This window comes from Mugil cephalus, chromosome 14, assembly GCF_022458985.1.
Source record: "Mugil cephalus isolate CIBA_MC_2020 chromosome 14, CIBA_Mcephalus_1.1, whole genome shotgun sequence".
NCBI lineage: Eukaryota > Metazoa > Chordata > Actinopteri > Mugiliformes > Mugilidae > Mugil > Mugil cephalus.
In genome coordinates, this window is record NC_061783.1 from 959,790 (window position 1) to 978,723 (window position 18,934).

Below are 18,934 nucleotides of genomic sequence, written 5' to 3' on the forward strand. Positions count from 1 at the left end.
GCAATGCAACAGCCCCAGAAAGGCAATGGGGTCATCAAAAATGTTAGCAATTAATCTCTCAAGTCCGTCTCTTTCTGCAACAAAAAATAAAACATAAAAAATAAAGTTTTACCTAAGGATTGAACTATAGTATGTAAATGTTTTGTAGAACCATATAAATAATTATAAACATTAGAAATGATGTACTGAGACCTTTTATAAACAGCACCTGGCTTGTGGCTTGTCAGTGAAGAGCCAGCTGGCTCCATTAGCCTTACCACTGAAACCATTATTTTGCCATGTGGAACCATTGCTCAGCTGACAAATAAGCTCTGCTGGCAGCAACAAACATAAATCTCACATGGGTCTCTGTTCTATTTAGTCTACCCTGCAAATGGCTCCATGAACTGAAACTGGTCCAAAACACTGCTGTTGCATCATCAGTTAAACCCCTCCGAAGAAAGCATTACCCTGGCTCTCCTGCAAGCCCCACTGGCTACCTGTGAAATTCTGTATAGACCCTTAAGATTATTGTACTAACCTTTAAGGCTCTTTAAAGTCAAGCTCCATCATATCTGACTGATCTCTTCCAGATATAAACCCTCCCACACTCTCAGATCCTCCTCTGCCATTCAAGTCATCTCACCACCTGCCCAACTGTCTGATATGGGTTTCACAGCATTCAGTCACACAGCTCCAAGCCTCTGAAGCACTCTCCCACTCTAAATTAAGACTCAAAACACATGTTTTTAGAACTGCTTACATGTTTTCCTCTATTTCATTTCAATACACTTTTAATATTAATAGTAATAACAATATCTTTGTGGATAACAAGTGAGCCAAAAACCAGGGTGGTCCTTTTTCATGTGTTCAAAACATAACATTGGTCTCCATCTAGTGGCTGGATCCTAAAACGGTCAAATACGTCTTCTCCAAATTTTTTAAAAAGAGGAGCAATGTTTTAAAGTGTGTTGCTACATTTGCAAACTATTAATGTCTTTTTTTCCACTTACACTTTTTTTTGTTTTAAATATAGTTTTAAATGGGTGCATTAGTTTTCCAGGGGAAAAAAACACATGAACACATTACATCAAAAGAAAAGGAACTGTAAACAGGGACAATCTTTTTTACTTGGGTGCCTGTATTTTGAAATCTCTCTATGAAGATAATTGTTTCAGGTTAGGTTTTACTCCTTTTGATGGTAAAGTAGCAATTACTCAGCAATTCGACATTTCTTTGTAAGTGATGGCTAAATAGCTTGCTTACTCTCACTTCACTTTGTTCACAGCCAACAAAGAATCGGCAGGCTCTTGCATACCTGCTGAGAAGTTCCGCAGTGTTTCACAGGACCATCTTTGCAGCCAGTGAGCCATTAGAGCCGTTCTAAGGATAATAAGAAGATTAGTAGATGACGAGGAAGGGAAAGAAAGAAAATCAGAGAGAAGAATTGGGTTTTAAAGAAGTAGTAGAGTTTGTGCAGGGATTTGCAATTCACAAAGTGTTGTGGCCCATAAAATGTGAATTCATGCAATGTGTTAAGACCGATTTGGAGACTCTACCTGAATGTGATATCCTGTATCTATGAATAAAAGTCCCATCTGCATGGCCTGGCAGTCAGAGAAGTGTTTTCACATTCCTCCCCTGCAAGTGGAGTTGTAGCTGTAGCTACAGTGTAGGAGTGATACAAGACTATAAGTTAAGCTTATGCCAACTATAGTATAATTGCAAGGTTGTCTGTGATTTATTTATTTAATTGTTTTGTGGTTTTCTGTGATTATAATCCTGTGCAGATCAGCAATGTCTGTAATTTGTAAAGTAAAAATAACACAGCAAATTATCTACCATATTTCTCCTAATACCGAGGTTCTGCAATTATTGTGTTTAAAGCCAGCAGACTGAAAAACAGGGAAACTAGATGGATGGCTTGATTTTTTAATGCTAAATGTGTGTCTTTGTTTCAGGTTGTACCATCATCCGCCCCCCAAGAGATGGTGGAATAAGGTACAGAGGTTTGACACAAGAGCAGGTAAGGAAAGACTGTTGTCACTGTAATAAACTGTAGAAGTCCAGTTTGATGCCGAAATGTAGAAAATTCTCAGATGTGCAAATACTTTTGAGCTATTTTTGAAACGATTTTTGTTATTTTTGCTGTTTACAAAACACATTCAAGTTATAGTATAATGATTATGAATTAAGATATCATACGAAACCTTCAGGAATTTTGCCCAGTTTCAGAGCCTCTATTTTTAGTGTGCATATCATTTGGACAATTGAACTTAATAAATAAAATGTTCATTTTAGTATTACTGTTGAGAATTGTTTTGCATACAATGAGTGGCTAGAGTTTAGAGATCCCTAAGGAATGTGTTTCCTCCTGTATAAAGCTTTGCCAATCATTTATTGCACGTCTTGTTTATAGATAAACCACTCCTCTTGTAAAAAGAGTAACAAAGTTTATTAATGTGATCACTTTCAATGAACAGTCTTTAGTGCTGCAATAAATAAATATCTATTCTTGATCTACTACAACAACTATAGACAAGTAGTTATAAACACTAAATAAGCATGTAGTGTGTATCACGTGGGAAGAGCAGAGGCAGTGGTTTAGAATGTCTGCCTGCTAAACAACTGCTTTTCAGTGTGTGTGTGTGTGTGTGCGTGTGTGCGTGTGTGTGTGTGTGTGTGTGCGTGTGCGCAGAAAATCACATGAACCTAACAGTTGTGAGGAGATGCAATAATTACTTCATCACTCAGAGATGTAGCCCTAACTTCTTTGTTGTACCGCTGAAGGACTCTATTGTGGGTTGCACAGCAACTGAACTTAAGTTCATCTTCCCCCAGTAGTCAAGGCCAAAGTGCAATAAAAATACAAATCAAGCCATTTCCATAGCTATCTTTTCAACGTGTACTTTTCAGTTGCCTTTTCTCTGAGTTGCTTCACAGTATAATTTAAGCCAGGAAAACTGATTAAATATCCAGTGACTGGACCTTCCACACACAGGTGTCTTTATGTCACAACCCACACTTGTCACTGCATTCCACTGTCAGCTGTCAGTAACATTATAACAAAGGCTCATATTGTGCAGACGTCACCAGCTTTCTGCAGACAGACCTCCAAACTTCATGTGGTCTTAGCTCAGGAACAATGCATAAACAGCTTCATGGAATCGGTTTCCATGGCAGAGCAGGTGCATCAAAGTCATACATCACCAAGTGCAATAAAAATCATCAATGCAGTGATGTAAAGCACTCAACCTGGGCTCCTGACAGAGCACCTTTGGGATGAATTAGATGAAAATGAGCCAGGTCTTCTCATCCAGCAGTGTCTGACCTCACAAATGCAATTCTGGAAGAATGTTCAAAAATATCTGTAAACACACTCAACACCTAACCTCGTGGAGCTGCAAAGAGTAGGTTGACTTCATAGTAAAGTCCATGTGCATGTAAAATCAGGTGAGCAAATATTTTTGGCAATATAGTGTATGTCCAGATAGTTAATCTTTCTCTGTTGACCACAATACACAATTGTGTACAAAAAGCTATTTTATATTTCACCAGAAGATGGCAATAGACCTGCAGCCACACTCTCACCTTGGGAAACTTTGACCCTTGTGACAAGGGTCAAAAATGGCGACTGTAACTAAAAAAAGGAAAGTTGAGAGAGAGGGCCGGCGCTTTCAAGACAAGTGGAAATTGGAGTATCGAGGTCGACACCAACAGCTCCCTCTTATCAACTTTTACCGCCAGCTGGACAAAGGCAGGTTCCAAGAGATTGGAATATTTGCTAAGCAAATACTGAGCTTGACATTCTCGCTTATGAACATAACCAAGGACGAGACGAGGTGACTCTCACCTACGTGACATCTTGCGCATCAAAATCACTGCTGAGCCAGACCTGGCCCGATTAAATCCATGTATCATTCATTTCTAAAAAAAAAAAAAAAAAAGTGAAGGTGAAAAAAAGTGACGGATTATTTTGTTTTTCGTTTTTTAATCTAACACAAAAAAACAAAAGAATACCTGGTTCTTCATAATTCAATTCTAGACTCGATTCTAGATTAAAAATACGAAATGGAAAAATGAGAGCACAGGACTGAATTTTATTTTAATATTTAATTGATCGGGTTTACGTGACCCGGAAGGCTAATATAGATCGAACCAGAGCGCTCTCCAGCTCTGCGTTCGACATAGACGTCTTTTTCTCCTCAGATTGTGTCGAGCATAGAATCTTTTGACGCTCATTTCTGAGCATTGCAGGATACCCATCTGCTGCAACGTGCAGGGAATTTCGGTACTGTGTCACACCGCTGTTGAACAAATTCTTTATCAAAGTAGTGTGTGGTTCCAGCACCACCATGGTAGCCCACTACCTTACCCCACAGACATATTCCGCTTTCACACTGAAAATCCCGGGTCGACCTTCAGACCCGGGTCGACTCCCCTTTGGTGCTTTCACATCGCCAGAAGTCCAGGGTCAGACCTCCCACTGTGAGAGCTGGTGCCTGTTTTTTCCGCCCTCATACACCATCGCGTACATTGATAAACAATCGGCGGCATGTTGTATTTATTTAACGCTTTCAGTTTGTTGATGACCTGAAGAATAGACCAGTCAAACCTCCGCTCTTTCAAAAGGCTGCTGATATTAGAATACATCACTGTGTCCTGCACAGAGCCTGATATCTGCCACCATATCTCCTCTTAAAAAAAGTGTGCTTTTTTGATTTTTGTTTTTCCAGACAGACTTTTTCTTCATTTTAAATAGTCTTCAAATATGAAAGGCAGAGTGATTTTGGTAAAAACTTTAGATTTGTGTTCTGTGTAAAGACATGAGAAGTATGTCCTTTGCAATAAAAATAATTTCATGAAATAGTTCATTTGCATTTTAATGTTAATTGTTCAAAGAATGTCATGCTGAATGGTCGGCCCCCACACATTTTCACTTCACCAATTATGGCCCTCTTCACAAAAATGACTGTTGTGACAATGACACAATGACAATGTTTGATTTGACTGTAACCAGATTGTAAGTAGAGCTTAAAAATGCAAAGGGAATAAACTGGAGCGTGAGACAAAAAACACAGATAGTAGGCAGTTTGATAGTAGTTGTACCTTGTTATAGTATCTTCTTCTTTTTGCATTGTCAAGTTCTACTTATAACCTGTTCAAAATCCACTAGTGCAAAATGTAAACTTAAGTGTTTGTTCAGGAGCCTATGCTTTATTGAGTGTTGGATGGCAGACCATAGGGACCATTCTTTACCAGTTAAAACAATATAGCCAAATTTACTGACTTATTATACTGTATTTCACACCTGTTCTGATTCTGTGTGTGTGCGTGTGTAGATCCGCAGTGTGCAGGTGCTCCCAGTAGACTATGAAATAGAATACATCTGCAGAGGCCACAGGATCATCGTGGGACCCAAAGTCAGGAAGTGTTTGCCCAACGGCACATGGACTGATTTGAACCAGCGCAGCAGATGCTGTGAGTTTAACCTTGGTCGACTCACCATTCACCACTGTTATCTATCATATGCTGCACATGTTCTATCACTTAGTCCTTTATTGTTTGGTCTCAGGAGGCAAAGATGTCTTCCTGTTATGGAAGGAGAATGTGCAGAGTGTAAAGAGGAATGCACAAACATGTTAGGAAAATATAGTGGACAGGTCGTCAGAACAGAACGACAGAATTTCCTCTGCCTACGCAGACAGACCCATGGTTAGTATCACCTTAGACTGGCTCCCGAAAGTCATCAAACACCAACCAAAGTTGCTATTTATTAAGAAGAAAAAAGCAAACAATAAACACAAACACACACAAACATGATGGGCCTGTCCAAATAACTAAACAAATTAGAAGCAACTCAGACTAGCGCACAAAGGGCGAGAGGACCTGGTGTCTACCCTCTAACCATAAACATGCCAAAGTAAACTCTAATTAGAAAGAAAGACTACCAAACTTATACATAAACAATAGTTTCTGCTGCAGTGGCTGGGAGAATCTACAATTACTGTAGATCAGCTTCACCTGAGGGAGAGAACACAAGACACCACATTTAACTATTCTCCTCTCATGACCAGCAGAGGGGAGCAAATGGAGCATGGTCTTGCTTTTATATAGCTCTTTCTACCTATTGGTACTCAAAGCGCTTTTACACTCACAGACACATCAACCCATTCACTCACACAAGCACACACACATTCACACACCAGTGCCACACACTGGGAGCAACTGGGGGTTCAGTGTCTTGCTCAAGGACACTTCAGCATGTGGCACATTCCAGGGATCGAACTGCTAACCCTTCGGTTCATGGACAACCCGTTCTACCTACAGCTACCTTGTTGAGTGGAGTGACCTTGTGTGGTAGGGAGGGCAGTGCTACACCTCAGTGAATAGAGTGGGAGAACAAAGGACAGAGAAGATGTGGAAGGACAGACAGTGGAAGAGAGGCATGTGGTGCTGGTAGGAACTGGTAGTGTGTAGGGTCCTGTGCTTCCCAAGTCACATCACTCAGGTTTGACAGGGTCCAGGGGGATGCTCTGTAGATCTCTGGAGAGATGGGAGAGTCCAGGAGGGTAAGGGTCTCCCAATGGAGTAGTCTTAGACTTAGACTTAGACAGACTTTAATGATCCACAAGGGAAATTACCTTGTTACAGTAGCTTAGTTGTACATAAAAATAAACACTCTTAAAAAACACAAGAAAGATAAAATAAAATAAGATTAGATTAAAATTAAATAAAAATGGTCATTATCTACTAAAATAAACAGTGGAATCAAGAAAATTTACAGAATTAGCATGATGAACAAATGTAAAAGTAGTTGGCAAAACAGTGTTCAAGGTGATGTGGCTGTTTGGCCAGTTGCATGGCAACAGTGGCATGGATCATGTCATCGCATGGTGTTTCCTTGTATGCTGAGGGAGGGATGTAAACGCCAGGGTCAGAGGACTGCAGCACACTACTGTCCTGCAGCCTTTCCTGATGTATGGCCCACTGACCGATCCTGGGCTGTCCCCGAGGGTGTGGTGCATTAAAAAACTTGGGTTGGGTGTATGACGTGTACCTAGCTGCGGCTGTATTAAGTAACATAGTGTAGTGTGGACCATGATCTGAGTGCAATTTACGAGGCAGGCAAGTGAGGGCCAGGTCCCACCTGTAGAGCTGTGGAGCTGCAGGTGCAGCGGCGACCCAGGGGACCCAGGGGATTTGTAAAGTGAAGCTTTGTGAACGTGAATTAGCTCCCATTAGCCGATAGTATATACAGTCATGGATGTTAGCCAAGCTAGCAAGACCTGTGCAGCCCCCGCCCCTTGCTTCAAATCAGCCAATGAGAAGCGCTCTGGGGCCCTGAACTGCAGGCCCCACTGCCCAAACTGAAGGGTGCGCTGTACACATGCACTGACGCGCAGTAGTTCACCAGTCTACGACGCTGTAGGCCAGGGTCATCTCAGCTGTGCCCCACCAAGCAAGTAGAAAGTCAGAATGCTATAATGCAGATTTTCTTTGAAATGGCTGATTTTTACAATTAAAATATGTACAAATATACTATGTGGGTGTCTGTTCCGTTTGTTTCATGTCGTCTTTAAAGATAAAATTGAGTATTTGTCATTTCCGGTCTGGCAACACTGCTTCTGACTGACGTTACTGAGCATTTTTCTTTATCTTCATCTCCTTCTCCCCTCTATGCATTCACACCTCGAGTCAGGTGAAAGTTCCCTTCTGGTTCACACAATTTGCAGCAGATTAACATATCCTAATTGGATGAAATGCATAGTTAACCATTTTTTTTTTTTCTCCATTTGTGTGCAAAATCGCAAAACAGAAAAACAAGACGTTACCCGCTTTTTCGTTTTGGTTTTGGGAATGAGTTATTTCGTTTGTTCAGTTTCGGTTTTAATTTGAAAAATGAATGATTCAGATTCAGATTCACACCCCTTCATCTGACACCAAGACTTTATTCATTGGCATATCTTGCCAAAACCTACTACTGATGCAAAATCACTGGGGCTTTATGGTTGTTACCAGGCAATGAAACAACACCATCTGTAACAAATGCAACAAAATCCATCAAATGGGTGGCCAGTGGACGTCACAGGTTTGACTAAAGTTTTATTAAGTTTATTTACCAAAGCTACTGGTTTTACATGTCACTTTTTTAATACAGACCATTCCTACAAAATGCCCCTTGCTACAGTAGTAGCACACTACCAACCATCATAACCCTTAGGGATATAAACATAGATTAAAAACCCTTTATGTCGCAACAGAATTAGTGATTTTAAAGCAGTGTGGTATCTCTGGCTGTTGTGTCTTGTAAATGCCTGAGTCTGCCCATCTCCATGCCCAGAGTGTGAGTTTTGCTGTGGCAGAAGCCTGACACGTAGGCAGACTGCTAGCACCCACCTATCAAAGCTGTCATGCTCTTCACTACGCATAAATTGGGGAGTTACATAGAAATTGACATTCATACATTATTGGGATAAAGTTATTTTTTACACCATGCTGTAAGCATCTTTATTCTGCTGTGTAGATGGGCATGTGCAACTCACCTTTAACTATAAGCAAACATTTAATTCAGTTGATACACTGCCTGCCAATGAAGGTGATAGACTTGAACACAACCACAAGAAGAAATTGCCACTTTAAGTATAGTCAGAATGTGGACTACACAAATAAAACTAAATAACTGGTTATATTCTACAATGAGAAATAACAGAGGCATAATCAAAACTGCCAAACCATTTGTGTGTTTTTCATTGGACAAACCTCCAAAAGTTACATCTAAATAAGCTGAGGGAAGACTGTGGCTTTTGTGGCAACAATGGAGTGACTGCATCTGCGTCAAATGACATGGAAAGCTGCTGGATAGATCTGGTAAACCCAAATGTTTAGTGAGGGTGAGGGTTAACTATCGCATCCTGGATGCCTGCAGATGGATATTTCACGCTGCTACACTTGGTAGCTGATGTTTCCTTCTCCACTCCCCACGTTGACACTTTCCAACTGCACGATTAAGCTGGACTCCTTGCTATCTCCGCTTCCGCCTCTGCCTCCCACCTATCAAGATCCCTTTTGGCACATCCCAGCCTGATTCAGGCCCTAAGCCAGGTCCCTGAGGGCACCCTCTTTTCAGGAATATAAATGTGGAGCAGACTATCCAGGCAATATTATCTTCCATCCACTCCATCAATGCCTGATTGCGAGCTAGGGAAAATGCTAATGCGCATCACTCTCACTCAACTAGCCTCTGCCTGTCCTTACATCACTCAGGCTGCTAAAGTATTGTCAAGCCCTTGTTCCAGGTAAGGAAAGGTAAAGAAAGTTAATCATAAAGTACCCTGGAGCGTCTGCTGATCCTCTCCTGTCTGGAGATTTGTCAGTCTGTGAATTTCTTGTTGTCCATTTGACATTAACAAAGATATTATATATTTAGTTTACCCAGAGAGAAGACAAAAGTTAGACACACATTTAGAACTCAGGAATGGAGTGTTCCCCTGCAAAGTTGCTTTACACATCGCTTAATTGCTTAAAAACATCTGTTGGCCAGTTCTTGACACTTGAGTTCTTTTGATTAAGTTATCCCAGTTTACCCATTTTCCTGCTTTCCTCCTTCCTTTCTTCCACTGCTAATTCCTTCACACATGCAGTGATTGCAATATTCATGTCTGGGAAATGTGGGCTGTTTTTGCCAACTAATTCATCCTCAGTTTCTACATCACTGCTTTCGTACGACCAACTATTGGACCACTGTTGCATTACCTCCTTGTTGCATTACTTCCTCCCTGAGCTTTTAGTTCATTGTAATTCAGTATGTCACACAGGTCTCCTTCTCCTCATCCTCATTCTGTAATCTCAAGAAGTCTTCATCACAGGTCTCCTACAGCCACTTGATGACTCTGCTTCTCCACCACCATCAGTGTCTAGACTCTCCCTAGCTACCTTCATAATGTGTGATTCCGCTCCATGATAGTGTCTTTGCATTTTACCACCAGAAAAACTGCTGGAGACCTTAAAACATGGAAAGGTACATACTGCTTATTGCGCTTCTGCTTAGATGCTAAACGGCATTTCGTTGCTCTGTACCTGTACATGTGGAGTAACAAAAGTTGAATGTAATCCAATCCGATCTAATCTAATCTCAAATCTTTAATCTAAGGTTAGAGACAGACAGTCCCTGTTGAGCATCACCAATTACCTTCCTGGCAGTTGCCAGGAATCTGTGTTATGTCTTCTATGTAGTTCTACATGATTGGTCATTTTCAGGCCATCTTGATGTCAAATCTGATCATGCCAGTGTTTCTCATGTCTTATAAATTGGTGGTGTTGAAGCTTGTCATGTTGTTAAAGGGAAGGTTGATTTCAGACATCTTTAACTTTCCCCTCTCCCCTGCCTCTGCTGCTTTCAACTTTTTTGGTCACTCTACTTGACATTGTGACATGTCCACCACTTGTATGTCCTTGCGTCACCTGTTCCAATGATATATACACAGTCAGTGCCCTTCCAAACAACTTTCGTTTCTCATAGTGTGAACACACGATTACATTTTGGCTCACCACCAGTACATCTGTGGTTACAGTGCTGTATTAAATGCCTGTGAGATGGGCTACATTCCCAGTATATATACACAGTCAAAGCTTATTTCTGGATGTCAAATAAATTTTGTTCTCCCTTTCCGTTTCTAGTGCTGCTGTGTCCTCGAGTGTGGACATCTCTGGAAAATGGCAGAGTGTCTTCTTGGCCCCTAGGACCTGCAGTTGAGGGGACAGTTTTGCACTATAGCTGTCTGCCCGGCTTCATCCTCATGGGCCGAAGCTCAACACAGTGCAATAAAATGGGCAAGTGGGATACACCCAAACCTGTGTGTCACTGTGAGTCACATTTATTCCTTCATATGTATGGTTCTGCTCATTATGACAAAAACATGACATTAGTGTTTTTTCCTGCAGTTTAAGTGAACATATATTTTGTTGAATTAAACTGTCTTTGAGGTCTAAAGATCACACTTGATTGCATGTTTGGGTGCTAGCAATCCCCCGATCATGTTTTTTTCTGCTACTTTGTTTGTTGATGAGTGGAATACTGTGGTTTAACACATGTACATGTGTATCTCATGAGCTGTATTGTAACTTGGCTTTGTCTCTTCTGTGCTTTTCAAAAAGACGATCGGCACTACAAAGGTAAGAACATTTACATTTGTTTTCTTAATAAGTTTCCTCCGTGATTTTCCCAGGTCATGGAGTAAACCTAAAGGGAAGTTAATTGGGCAAAAATAGAAAGAAATGATGAAAGTTTATGGTGATCTTTTTGATTGCTACTAATAGCTGTAATGCACAAGTTCTTGCGCATGAGCTGAAACATTTGCTAAAGTTTTAGTCCCTTGTGTAACTGACGTTTTTGGATGCAATATACGATGAGTGACTGCAGTACTTCTCCAAAAAACACAATTTACAAATCTAAAAGTTCATCTGTATAGAACATGTGCAACGACAAAACTGAAAAAAAAAAAAATACAAGATGAAAGAAAGTCCTGGAAAAAAATGCTCTAAGAGATGTTTTCATCCTGTGAGCAACTAAGAATCAAATGTGAATTTAACCAAATCTATTACTTTTCCACAGAAGCTTTGCACTTTCCCTGACTTTACAGAATAATAATAGAGGGAAAAAGTATTGAACACACTTACAGATATTTAATACTTTGTACAAAAGCCTTTGTTGGTAATGACAGCTTCAAGACGCCTCCTGTATGGAGAAACTAGTCACATGCTGCTCAGGTGTGATTTTGGCCTATTCCTCCACACAAACAGTCTTTAAATCTTGAAGGTTCTGTGGGCCTCTTCTATGAACTCTGGGTTTTAGTTCTTTCCATAGATCATGTCAGGTGATTGGCTGGGCCATTCTAGCAGCTTTATTTTCTTTCTCTGAAGCCAGTTGAGAGTTTCCTTGGCTCTGTGTTTGGGATAATTGTCTTGCTGAAATGTCCACCCCCGTTTCATCTTCATTCTGGTAGATGGCAGCAGATTTTTCTCAAGAATGTCTCGGTACATTTTTACATTCATCCTCCCTTCAGTTATATGAAGAAACAGCCCCACACCATGATGTTACCACCTCCAACCTCCACTGTCGGTGTGGTGTTTTTGGGGTGATGTGCAGTGCATTTTGTCCTCCAGACATGGTGTTATAGCATCAAAATAGTCTGGTCTCATCTGACCAGACTATGTTCTCCCAGTATTTTACAGGCTTGTCCAAATGTGCAGCAAACTTCAAACAAGCTTCAACATGCTTTTTCTTCAGAAATAGAGTCTTGCGTGGTTAGCTTGCAGACAGGCCATGGCCATTGAGTGCATTGCTTATTTTCTTTGAAACAATTGTACCTGCTGATTCCAGGTCTTTCTGAAGTTCTCCACAAGTGGTGCTTGGCTCTTAGACAACTCTTCTGATAATTCTTTTTACTTCTCTGTCAGAAATCTTGTGAGGAGCACCTGGTCGTGGCCGGTTTATGGTCAAATGATGTTCTTTCCACTTCTGGATTATGGCACCAACAGTGCTCACTGGAACGTTCAGAGGTTTAGAAATCCTTCTGTAACCAATGCCATCAGAATGTATTGCAACAATAAGGTCGTGAAAGTCTTGAGAGCGTTCTTTGCTTTTACCCATCATGAGATGATCCTTGTGTGACACCTTGTCACTGACACACCTTTTTATAGGCCATCAGGTTGGCCTGAACCAGCTGATATTCATTTGCGCTGACAAGGGGCAGGATGGCTTTCTGATCACTGATGGATTTCACCTGGTGTCTTGGCTTTCCATGCCTTTTTCCACCTCCCTTTGTGCGTGTGTTCAATACTTTTTCCCTCTGTTATTTCACATTATTACACATAACTTAATTTTTGAACGTATTTGTTTTTTTTTCTATGTATGGATTACCTGGTGAAACTTTCATGTCAAAAGCACCTTTAGAAATAGGTTTACTATGAAAAGTTGTGATGGGTTCAATACATACCAATACCCGCTGTGTGTGTATATATATATATATATATATATATATATATATATATATATATATATACTTTAAATAACAGTCAAATAACATTTATAATGCCTTCCTGTATAAACGTATATAAAAATAAGACAAGAGAAACTACATAGTCTGAATGTTTGGAGGAAATACTGAATAAAAAATTGCTTCAGGTTAACATACTCACTGCTAGTAGATCAGTCATTCTCTAGTGACAGTACTCCCATCATATCTGTGGGTGGCAATATTGGGCTGCTTATAACGCAGCAGAGCTGCATTTAACATAGATAAAGAGTAGATAGTAGCTTAATTCTATGAACCCCGTGGGTTAGTTCAACGTATAGATCTGTAAGGTACTGTTTTGACTCTGGTAACATAACATTTATGTTCTAAAATTAGGATTTCCTTTGTCACTAAGACAATATTGGATGGCTGTGGCAACTGAGAACAATATAAGACCATGCCTGTGCATCATTATTCATTTTTCCCGTTTAGCTCCTTTTGTATTCTCGTCTTTTCTAGTGGGCTGGCTAACAACCTCATTATGCACTGCCAGGGATCATGACAAATACGTTATTTCCAGACCTCTGTAGGTCTGCTTCAAATGGTGTTGGGCACACCTTCTGACAGCATGTACACTGTATACCACCTGAACAAAAAAGGAGCAGTTATTGATGTTTGAAAACTAAAAGATGCAGAAACACCTCATCAAAAATCAGGAGGCCAGTCTTTGTCATCATACATCCTACAAATACAAGGGTTGATATTGAATTGGTCATTGTGAAGGTCAGCCCCTTGGAGCTTAGTGCTTATTAAAGATGACCAGATGTGCCCATTTACTGGGAAATGGTTATTATGCAAGTATTTGCCTTTGTGTGGCATAATTATTATTATACATTACATTATTACAGACTCCATGTTTCATTTAAGATATGCAACACCAATTTAGCCCCCATAAATGGTGCTTGATGACTGCCTGCAGTCAGATTCATATCGGAAAGTTCATATTGGAATTTTCAATAAAATGCACTATGCTGATTCCCCTGGCAGCCATACAAGTCAAAACAGAAGTACTATTTTTTGCCTTAATATTAATATCTGGCCTCAATATTGTCTTCTTCACCTGTATGGTAACCTCTTTTCATCTCATACTGACAGACACTGTAACAATCCGTTCTAAATTCTTGGAGAACAGCTGAGACATGTGGAGTTGATCAAAGTCAGGGTGAAGACTGGTACTATTTCATATGTATGTATGTACATCACGATGATAAAACACTATGCACTTCGATGCAAGTAAATGAAATTTGAAAAGGTTATACAATTTATCCTTGAAGTTTCTTATCAGAACATGCTACTGTTTAACAGGTGTAGCATGTCCCACCGAAATTATGTTCAACACTTCAACTGGTGATTTTCAGATTTAATGAAACTCCAACACCAACTTAAGAGCTGGTCACAAACACAAACAACATTCACTCTCTTAGATACTTTCATCATGTCATTGTACCTTAAAACGTCAATGCTCTCATTAGGAATAAACTTAATTCAATTCAAGAATAAATTAGAAGCAGCTTTATACGTGACAAAAATAAAAAGTTTTTGAGCATTCTTCAACTTTCCTACTCTTTTGTTTCCCCTGTCCCAGATTCTTTGGAATGTTTTGCATGCAACAAATTTAAAATGTGTTCATATTTGGAAAAACAAAACAACAATGTTAATCAGTTTGAACATTAAATGTCTTGTCTTTGTAGTGTGTTTATTTGAATATATTGAAAAAGAATCATTGTATTCTATTTTTATTTATGTTTTACATAACCTCCCAACTTCATTGGAATTGATGTTGGTATCAAGTCAACATTACAAAGTTTTGCTAGGTGGATCTGTTTGGAGCATGCTGTATTAAGTATGATAGGAATGGAAGCTTGCCTGAATTAGAAGGAAATGTTACATGCTTGCCGCTACACGTAATACTAATTCTAATCAGCTTGTCAGCTCCCTTTTGAGCGCAGATTCAGGGGTTCATGACCTCAAGGACTATTTGTCACTCTTGCTCAGGTCATTCCAGAGCATTATATGAGCAGAGTCATTGCCAAAATGTTCTTATATGCCATTGCAAATAAACGGTAAAATCTGATGTAAGTGTGCTGCACTGCAGTTGTTCAGACAGGCAGTCACTTCTAGTCACTAGACCTTTTCGGTTTAGTCATTCATGCCTTCATTTGCCCCAGTGAATTACTACACTTTATAATAGAGTCAGCATTTTTTTTTTTTATTCTGCCTGGTGCTCATGTAATTGTCCCTACTGTGGCCTACAAATCTGTAACACTTCTCCCTTAGCAGTATATGCTCATGTCAGTTAAAGGAAATAATGAAAGAAGATTAACATGTATGGCAGAAACAACAATAGGCTTGGGAAATATTTCAAAAACATTTATGTGCCAGATCTGTGGCTACTGCTAGGGTTGTTAGGTTTGTTTGATGTCTCTTTGGCAGGTGCGCACTGGTGAATAGCTATATCACTGTCATGTGTTTGTCAGGGGTTCACAGAAATGATGAGATACAGAGACAAAGAGGTTGAGGAAAAAAATAATTTCTATTTCTTTTCCTTTCATTGTACTTAAAAATGTTCATGCAAATTGTTACCTTATTTTTTAAGTGAGAATAATTTTTAAGTTGTGCTAGCTGAATACACCCCTATGTTGAATATGTTTAGGAAAAAGGTCTTGTTTTTGAGCTATACTTACTAACCCCATGAATCATTTTTTAGAGTGTTCAATTAAGGCAGAAATGTTTGTTGAAAACATGTTTGGAGTAAAATGGATCTGTGTGGATGTTTTGTGGATGCACACTAAAGCCCATTACAATGCCGCAGGCTCCAGCTGGGTCCTTCCTGCTGTTCTCATGTCTCATCTTAATGAACAGCCAGCGGTTCTTCTATTCACAGACAAAAGGCATGGACTATGCCATTCACATTATGCGAGGGAGACTCTCTAATGATTACAGAAATTCACTGAAATTCACAGAAACTGGAAATTCATTTGAGGAAAGACTTACGGTGGGTGTTCCCTCTCTGCCCTGTCAGACATATCCATACAAAAAAAATCATTTCATTAAACATTAATATCTACAACAAAGCCAAATTACAGAATCTGTCGCAGCAGTAAAGACCATTCATCGATTCTTATTTATGAACTACATCAGAATCTGAATTAGAATTAGCTGATTCTACATTAGAAAATCAGAGTTTTCTTCAGTAAAAGACATGCACCAAAACACTGATACATTGATTTTGTAATCTTTTAAATGCAATAAAGAGGGTTTGCAGTGACATCAGTGCAGCACGCGGGAAAGGCCCAAAAACACAGTGAAATGTATCAGTAAATACAGCAAGATCATTCATAAATACACAGGATAAGATGTTGGAATCGCTTGTGCCATGATCTGAGGCAAAACACATTTAGAAGCGTAGTCCAACTGAATAAATGACCAGCAGGCTAGCAGTCAGTTACCAACTAGCAACCAACAAGAAGACACCAGCTAACTAGCCTAGCCAATAGCAGCAGGTAAGAAGTGATGGGACATGCACCTACACTTCAACCAACACGTCTCCCCTCCGAAGTAAAACACTTAAAGACACCAGCTAAGTAGCATTGCGTACAGCAGCAGGTAAGAAATCATGCGACTGCCCTTCAACCGTCACTTCTCCCTCTGCCTAAGACCGAAAGTAAAACACTAAAAGCAACCAGCTAACTAGGCTAGCCAACAACAGGTAAGAAGTAATGGAACATCACCCCCCACAAATCTCGGTAAAGTAAAAAAACAGAAGACACCTGCTAACTAGCCTAGCCAACAGCAGTAGGCAGTATGCAGCACATCATTGGGGTTTTCAAGTCGGCATCTCCCTTCACCGATGTTTCATCAAGTTAGGTCCATGACACCTCAAGAAGGCTTTACAGTGAGCTCCAGTGAGACTAACCCTGCAACCTGTTAGAATGTGGCTAAGTGTACAAACACAAGAACACAGTGGGCAGGCAGCATCCTCCCCTAACCACTGGTTTAGGTTCTGTGGACATGGCAGCACATCATAAATAGCCCCTATCACAAATCTAATCCTACTAGCCTCCATGCTCCACAGCTCCCTCCACTTCAACTTCCTTTTCTCTACACTCTCCCAGTTCATCCACTGCCCGTGCTTAGCCTGCGACACTGTGTTAGGACATCTTACTGCTACCTTTTGCCTACGGATTTCCTCCACTACCATCTTTCTCTTCTCTGTTACTGATGCCTTGCTCCACAGTGGTTTCCCTACACACAGCCCCAGGCCTCCACGCCCTTGCTGTACATGACCTATGCTGTCACTAAGCCTGAGGGCGGCCTGTGCTTCCTGTACCGCGTCTCCCGGATTCCACTTCCTCCCTGTTTTAACCGTGGGAGGTGTGCACCTAACTACTAGATCTTTCGACTGAGTAAGGGTCATCTCCAGTCCAGCCTCAGAACACTTAAACTCCTCTATAAACTAGTTACTGGGAGTATGCCAGTATGCCCTTCCCATACAAGGCTGCACCTCAATCATTCGAAATGCGCTCTCTCTTTTTACTACCTTTCCTTTAATAACTGAGATACTCCTAGACTTACTCGGTTTCACTTTCATCCTAGCTCACTGCAAGTTGCTGTTTATCTTATCCAGCAGTCTGCTAGTACATGGAGCAGTTGACGTCACAGTCGTCATGTCATCCATGTAGGCCCTAATTGGGGGGAGGCGACGCCCTCCATACAGCTTTTCTCCACCTATCCATTTCGAAGCCCTAATAATCACCTCCGTTGCCATTGTAAAGGTTAGTGGAGAGATTGTACACCCTGCCATGACATGTACCTCCAGCTACTGCCATGCTGTAATGTACTCTGCTGTGGTAAAGCAGAGCTGTATATTTGCAAAATAGGCTTCAACTAGATCTTTGATACTGGCTGGGACTCTAAAAAAATCAAAAGTTTCCAATAACAAACAGTGAGGTACTGAACCAAATGCAGCCAGGTCTAGAAATACAGCATCTAGGTCTCTCTTCTGACACTTTGCTAACTGAATTTGGTGCCAATCATGGGGGTATGATTGTGTTTTCCTATTTCCCTGCATCTCCTGTCCTTCCCTGTCTCTCTCTGTTTGGCTTGGGGTGAGTCACTCTTTGCTGTTGCATTGTAATTGTTACTTACCTCATGTTTCCCCAGCGTTTTCACTTCCTTTTGTCTCACCAGCTCTCAACAATGCCTTGTGAACCTCTATACATCCTTTCTCCTTCTTCACCTTTGTTGTCTGTTTGTTGTTGATGGGACTTTTGGGATTTGCCTGGACTTTGCAGTCATAATTTTTATTTATTGTTCTTTATTGTTATGAAGTTTATCTTTCGTCTCTCATCTTAACTGTGCACCTGGTGTCATACGGCAGTAGTAGTCTCACATCTCATGTGTTTGTGTCATAAGTATGAGGTGGACCGAGTTCCATTGTTCTGAATGAGATAAACGGCTTCTCAAATGCATGCCTAGCACAGGCGCTATATGTCGGATTGTTGATTCAGACTGATGTGGTTATTAAGTTATTGGCCTGTCAGATTCCTCTCTCCTCATCTGGCTGAGGCTTCAGCGGTTCAGTGGAGGTTAAGTGTCTTGTCTGAGGGCAGAAAGGCTGTGATCTGAAATGCGTTTACAATGTCGGCTGCCTACCTCTCCCCCAACAGAAATGAACTTGCCTGATATAAGAAAGAACCGTTAACTTGTTTCTAGAACTGCCAAAACTCCAAAATGTCAGGGGCCTGGGAGGACATAATCTCATCATCTGGTAGTCTTTCCTGACCAGTTAGTATCCCTGCATGCTAACTGACTGACTAATATTAACTAACTGAATATTCCTGCCTCCTTCTTGTACATTCCGATACTCATCTTTATAT

General features: G+C 40.5%; 1 protein-coding gene across 2 annotated transcripts in view; it reads left to right on the top strand.

Annotated features, from left to right (window-relative positions):
* gabbr1b (gamma-aminobutyric acid (GABA) B receptor, 1b) overlaps positions 1-18,934 on the top strand; it is a 96,604-nt gene that overhangs the window by 15,145 nt on the left and 62,525 nt on the right. For both annotated transcript variants that reach the window (XM_047605720.1, XM_047605721.1), the window contains 4 exons: positions 1,941-2,005; positions 5,322-5,460; positions 10,660-10,845; positions 11,137-11,154. In XM_047605720.1, coding sequence (XP_047461676.1) covers positions 1,941-2,005; positions 5,322-5,460; positions 10,660-10,845; positions 11,137-11,154 — 408 coding nt within the window. The remainder of the gene's footprint in view (positions 1-1,940; positions 2,006-5,321; positions 5,461-10,659; positions 10,846-11,136; positions 11,155-18,934) is intronic.